Raw genomic sequence first — 6,966 nt, 5'->3', positions numbered from 1 at the left:
AAAAGGTGTTTTTATTGGATATAAAACAGGTGTAAAGGGATACATAGTTTTAGATATCCAGACCAGAAAGATTTTCATAAGTAGGAATGTTATTTTTTATGAACATGTCTTTCCTTATGTTAACAGTGAAAATAAAACAGAAAATCCTATTAAAGAAGGTGAAGGAAATTTTGATAATATTTTCTGTGATTATATTCATAATGATTGCAGTACCTCTATTACTCAAACTGTTTCTGATCTAAGAGTTCCAGACACTCCTATTCATAATTCTGAGCAAGAAAACCTTGTAGATTCTACAGTAGGGACAAAACCTGATTCTCCTCATGTCAGAAGATCTGACAAAGTTAGGCGCATTCCAGATTATCTTAAGGATTATCACCATTAGGTCAATTTTTCTAATTCTGCTCACAATAATGTAGACTTCAAAAATACTCTTAAAACCCCTTATCCCATCTCTACTGTTCTCTCATATCACTCTTTATCTGAAAAACAGTTAAATTTTACTCTTGCTATTTCTTTTACTAATGAACCAAAGTCTTATTATGAAGCTTGCACTCAACCAGAATGGATCAAGGCTATGGAAAAGGAAATTCAGGCCCTACAGCTCAATAAAACTTAGGATTTAACACCATTACCTAAAGGGAAAACTGTTATAGGTTGTAGATGGGTATACAAGGTTAAGCATAAGCCAGATGGCACCATTGAAAGACACAAGGCTCGACTTGTGGCAAAAGGGTACACTTAACTCGAGGGGATAAATTTCTTAGACACTTTTTCCCCTATTGCAAAGCTGACCACAGTTAGACTTCTCCTTGCTATTGCTGCCACAAAAAACTAGCATCTACATCAACTGGATGTAGATAATGCTTTTCTTCATGGGGACTTAAAGGAAGAAGTGTACATGACCCCTCCACCAGGCCTTGACACTCAAGGACAAGTGTGCAAGCTGCGGAAATCCCTTTATGGACTCAAACAGGCCAGTAGGCAGTGGTTTGACAAACTCTCTTCCTTTTTAATCTCTATTGGTTTTGTTCAATCTCAATCTAACCACTCTCTCTTTATTAGAAATAATTTTAGCTGTTTTTGGCCCTCCTAGTGTATGTAGATGATGTTATTTTAACAGGAAATTCCCTAAAGGATATCGAGGATGTCAAGGCTCTCTTAAACAGTGCTTTCAAGATCAAAGATCTAGGAAATCTCAAATACTTTCTTGGTTTTGAAGTGGCTAGGTCCAAAAAAGGCATACACATATGCCAGCGCAAGTATGCCTTGGATATACTAAGCCAAACTGGCATGATTGGCTACAAGCCTTGCTCAACACCTTACCTTAAAGACAACAAAGATCTATATGATGTTGTTGAAACTCTACCAGATCCTACTGTCTATAGACAACTTATTGGAAAGATTCTCTACCTCACTAACACTAGACCAAATCTCTATTTTTCTATACACTTACTTAGCCAATTTATGCAGGCACCCACTGTCAAGCATTATGCTGCTGTTCAACATGTTCTCAAATACATAAAAGCCAACCCCTCACAAGGATTGTTCTTCCTTGCTGACAATCAAATCCAACTGAAAGCTTTCAGCGATTCTGACTGGGGTACTTGTCTAGACACCAGAAAGTCCACCACTGGATTCTGCATCTTCCTAGGTTCCTCTCTTGTTTCCTGGAAATCCAAGAAACAAGGAACTATTTCTAGGTCTTCTACTGAGGCAGAGTATCGAGCCCTTGCTACTACAACGTGTGAGGTTCAATGGCTTAGCTACCTCCTACGTGATCTCCAAATTAAACCCACACAAACTGTTGTTATGTACTGTGATAATAAATTTGCACGCCACATCGCCCACAACCAAAGCTTCCATGAACGCATTAAGCATCTCGATATTGATTGTCACGTTGTTCGTGAGAAGGTGCAATCCAACCTCTTCTATCTTCTTCCTATCAGCTCTGAAGAACAGCTTGTTGATGGCTTCACCAAGATCCTCCATCGTCGTCAGTTTCGCACTATCACCTCCAAGCTTGGCCTGCTGAACATCTATAGTCCAGCTTGACGGGGGGATGTTAGCTTTGTAGGTGGTTAGGGTTTGTTAGTTTGGTTACTGCTTAGGGTTACCTCTGTAAAGCCATCACAGAACCTATTTAAGATAGGTTTGTGATCTCCCGTTTGTAAGGGTTTTTCCCAAAACAGAATACAAATTAATCAAGCTTGGTTCATGATTTTTCATACCTGTTTTTTTGCTTCTTCCTCTTGCGCTTTCCTCTCTTCTCACAGAGCAACCAGTTGTTTTCCTCTGTTCACCATCCTCGAGCTGCTGCCATGGGAGAAATCAGAGGATTAGGGTTTCACGCACCCCTCTGCCAAAACCATTAATAACCTATACATATTCAAATAAATAAAACACTAAGCATTTGTAGGTATAAAAACAACTTGATTAACAAGTTGTTTGAAAAAAACTAGGTCTGGTTTGTTGTGTGTAGGATTTGCCTTTATATAGTTATAATATTTATACACTGTATGGGTGTATGTTTTAATTATGTAATGTTTAAAAGATAAAATACAAAATTACTGTGGCGGGTCTTATCATATGTATTTTATTTTAAAGATAGAAAACGTTTGAACAAGTTTTCTTATGAATTGTTTATGCTAATGGGTCATTCTTAGAACAATTGGTTGTTGTATTGGGGGTTAATTATAGCATTGACTTTTCTCATAGACGTGTAGATTAGACTCTTTAGAAAAAAGCAAAGTAAACCAAAAAAAAAATTATACTATTTCACCCAAACTCATTTGTCACTTCTAATTCTCATTTAAGCATTTAACTTAGAAGGTTCTGCTAAACAATCAATTAATTACAACCAAATCTACTATCAACTCTTGGTAAAAAGGGAGTACACAAACCACTCTTGGTGATACCTTCTTAGCCAATAAATATATATAGAGAGAGAGATAGACAAATAAACTATAATGATGATGCTCGATATGTATTCAATAAAGATAGAGGTATTAGCCGATAAATCAATATTTCATATCTTGAACTTTCTTTAAAACACAAAATGGAACTAACCTCGTATATTTATAAAAAGGAGAATGCTAATCAGTGCCCTAAGGGCACTGGTTAAGGAATAATAAATGTGCTTTGATATCATCATTTTTACATTGAAAGCTAAAATAATTAAATACAGTAATTAAAATAGTATAAATGCACATAATAAATTTTATAAAGACAAAAATACCCTTTTAAATGTGTAGACAATAACTTACTGTTACAAAACAAGATTTTTGTTATGAAATAAAAGCGAATAACATAGAGAATGACGACAGATAATAGAGAAGAGAAGAAACAAGAGAGAATATAGAATGGGGAGCAACTCATCTATCTATTATTATTGATAGGAAGAGTCCTATTTATAGATACAATATGTAATCCATAAAGGAAACAAATCAACTTAGTTAATACAAATATTTACCATAAACAGTAATGAATCATATGAGTAAATGTATCAAATCAATGGACAATCATTAATTCATAACACTCTCCCTTGAGTGTCCATTGATAAAGAATGTGCCTCGTTAAAACCTTACTAGGAAAAACCCTTTGGGATAAAAAAAAACCTAGTGAAGGAAAAAGAGTACAACATTCTGTATTCTTTAATACAATATTGTTCATCACATATTCTATTTCTCCCCCTCATGTAAATTCACATCATTAAGGTGACAGAGTCCGAATTTGTGAGTCATTTGCTCAAAAGTTTTTCTTGGCAAAAACTTTACAAATAGACTTGTCATATTTTCAGAAGAACGAATTTTTGGATATCTATATCATCCTTTCAATTGAACAATACACTATTGTCTTCATATATGGTTGTTGATTCCATCTTTCTCGGGGATAGTCACAAGTTTCTTGCACATGTTGAATTATAAACCTTAACCAAACATATTCACAACTTTCCTCGTAATTTGTATGATTAGACGATGTTGCTACTATGGTTTGTTTCATATACCTTCATGAAACTATTGTGCTACCACATGTGAACAAACATCTTGTTTGTGATCAACCATTGTGACATTGTAAGAATATGTAAAATAACATGCATATCCATAACCCATTGGTCTGAATCTGAATCATTTGGATGGAATAAGCTCATATTCGTAGTACCCTTAAAGTAACGAAGTATATGTTTTACTCCAAACCATTTTCTTCTTGTAGTTGAAGAACTATATCTTGCTTAACAAATTTATAGCAAATGCAATATTAGATCGAGTATAATTCGCAAGATACATTAGTGTTTCTATGACACTAAGATATGGTGCTTCTAGACCAAGAAGATCTTCATCATTTTCTTGAGGTCTAAGAAGAGTCTTTATCAACATCTAACGACCTCACAACTATTGAAGTGCATAATGGACATGACTTGTCCATTTAGAACATTTTAAGCACCTTAATCATATAAACCTCTTGATGTATAAAAATACTTTTATTTAAATACTCAATTTCTAATTTCAAACAAGACTTTGCCCTTCAAAGATCATTCATCTCAAATTCTTTCAATTGCCTTGTGAGCTCATTAGTAGTTTCAACGATGTTTATGTCATCTACATAAACAATAATTATGAAAAATTGATTTTCTAATATTTTCATATAAATACAAGGACAAAAAGGATCATTTCCATATCCTTATTTTAATAAGAACTCAATAAGATGGTTATACCACACACATCCTTGCTTTAATCAATAAAAGAGCATGTTCAATTTTATTGAATAACCCTCTTTAGAATTTGTCTTGTTGGGCAAATAAAATCCTCCAGGGATTTTCATATAAATATGATTCTCAAAAGGATCGTACGAATAGGTTGTAACATCATCCATTAGATGTAAATGCAAATCTTGTTGTGTAACTAGGATAATCGAATATTGCAATGTTGTTGCATCCAATACTAGTGAACATGTTTTTTCACTAATCAATACAAGGTTTTGTGAATAACCTTGAGCAACCAATTATGCTTTGTATCTAACAATTTTATCATTTTTAATTTGATTTTTGCGCAAAAATCCATTTGTACCCAACAGGTTTCACAACTTTAAGTGTGCGAACTATACATCCAACAACCTTTCGTTTAGCAAGCAAATATAATTATGCTTCTTTGCATATTTTCATTTTGGCCAATCATGTCTTTGTCGACAATCTTCAACGATCATTGGCTATTGATCCTCATTGTCATTCATAGCATTCATCGCTATATTATATGTAAAAGTTTCATCAATGTTGACTTCATTTTGGTTCCATATTATATGATTCATGACATAATTTATTGAGATCTCATCATTTTCAACAATTTCAGGTACCTGAGGTTCTTCTGGAACCGAACCATTAATTATGTCAAATGAATCTTTTTTGGGATTTCAACCTTTTCGATTAGGTCATTTTGCATATTAGCCCCCTTTCTCATTCAAGAGTTTTTATCTTTGGAACCAATAGGTCTACCACGCTTCAAACGTGTTCACATGAGTTTTTCAACCCTTTTTTTTCCGCATCATAATTGATCATGTCAAACAAGGCATCATTTTGATTTGTAAATTTCTGGTTTACCATGACATGCATTTCAATTGTACTAATAAACTTGTAGTACAAACTATAAGAGAATGTTGATAATTTCTCCAATACACTTTCTTTTTCAACTCAATCATAGAGATATAAAGATATTTCATATCTTTTTCATTCTTTGTCTCAATATAATATCCATTTAGACAAATATCATTGAAACTTAATAAGTTTTTATTCAACTTCTTGGTAGAAGTATAATAGCTCTTATAGAGTCTTCAAATATATTTGTAGTACTATAAATAATACAAACATTGATGTCTCGCATTATCATACAAGAGAAAAATGTATTACTCTTGAGAATTATATAAGTTGTTGCACTATCAATAAGACACATTTGATACTAGTGCAAACATTCGTTTTTTATATAAACGTAAATTTCAATATGAGATTTTTTTTGTAACACTCTCATAATCAATGAGGTGATCAATGCTTCCATTTTCTTTAGCAAAGAAAATAACAATATCAAGATGAGTAGCATCCATATGGCCATAATCAGAATCACCATCTTCATAAGCAAATTGTGTTTCTATGTTCTTCTCATTATTTGTAAGATGCTCTGGTGTACAATAAGTACAACTCAAATGGCCTTTACCATCGTAATGATAATATATACCTTCATCTTTTTGTCAATATTTTCACATTTTCCTTTTCCTTTTTTCACATTATCGTGCCACTTCTGGTGACAAAATGTGTCTTTGAAATTTTCTTTATAACCATGTCCAAAATCAAGATCATGATCGATCATGAAAATATAAATAAAATGTTGCTGCATTCACTTCTGGGAATGGAGCAGAACCAATTTGGACAGGTTTCATGATTTTTTATCAAAAACTCATTGCTTTGTTCAGCCATACAAAAGCATGAAATAAATTCATAATATTGATTGCTGCATTCACTTCTGGGAATGGAGTAGATTAGGCGGATCTCATGATTTTTCATCAAAAGCTTTATTGCTTTGTCCAGCCATCCATACATAGGCATGAAATAAATTCATAATATTTGTGAATCCTTTTTCACAATATTTTTGTCGCATGAGCAAATTAGTTGCTTAGATGCTTTATTTCTTTATTTAATGGTATCCCAATATCCATTGTATCTTAAATGTATTTCAACATTTAAAATCCAATATAAGGAATTCTTCCTTGCAATATCAAGGGTCACAAATCCAAATTTCGCAACGTTTCGCGTGTTTAGAACTAACACATAAAATAATAATATTAATAATAATAATCATCATCAAAATAATAATAATAATAATAATCACCATCATAATAAAAATAATAAGACAGAGATGAAAATTGATAAATTCAAACAATTCTTATCATAAGAGAGGAAGAATATAAGGTAAAACTATAAAT

At 32.8% G+C, this 6,966-nt stretch overlaps 1 protein-coding gene across 1 annotated transcript; it reads left to right on the top strand.

Moving 5' to 3' along the window:
- The first annotated feature begins 901 nt into the window (after nt 1-901).
- Nucleotides 902-2,055, top strand: LOC114180677 (uncharacterized mitochondrial protein AtMg00810-like). Its single transcript, XM_028066979.1, has 2 exons — nt 902-980; nt 1,097-2,055. Exons 1-2 carry the CDS (start codon nt 902-904, stop codon nt 2,053-2,055), a joined length of 1,038 nt encoding a protein of 345 aa, XP_027922780.1.
- The last annotated feature ends 4,911 nt before the right edge of the window (nt 2,056-6,966 follow it).

Source organism: Vigna unguiculata, chromosome 4, assembly GCF_004118075.2.
Source record: "Vigna unguiculata cultivar IT97K-499-35 chromosome 4, ASM411807v1, whole genome shotgun sequence".
Classification (NCBI taxonomy): Eukaryota; Viridiplantae; Streptophyta; class Magnoliopsida; order Fabales; family Fabaceae; genus Vigna; species Vigna unguiculata.
The sequence above is the reverse complement of the archived record's forward strand: the minus strand, read 5'-3'. Positions and strand labels throughout refer to the sequence as shown.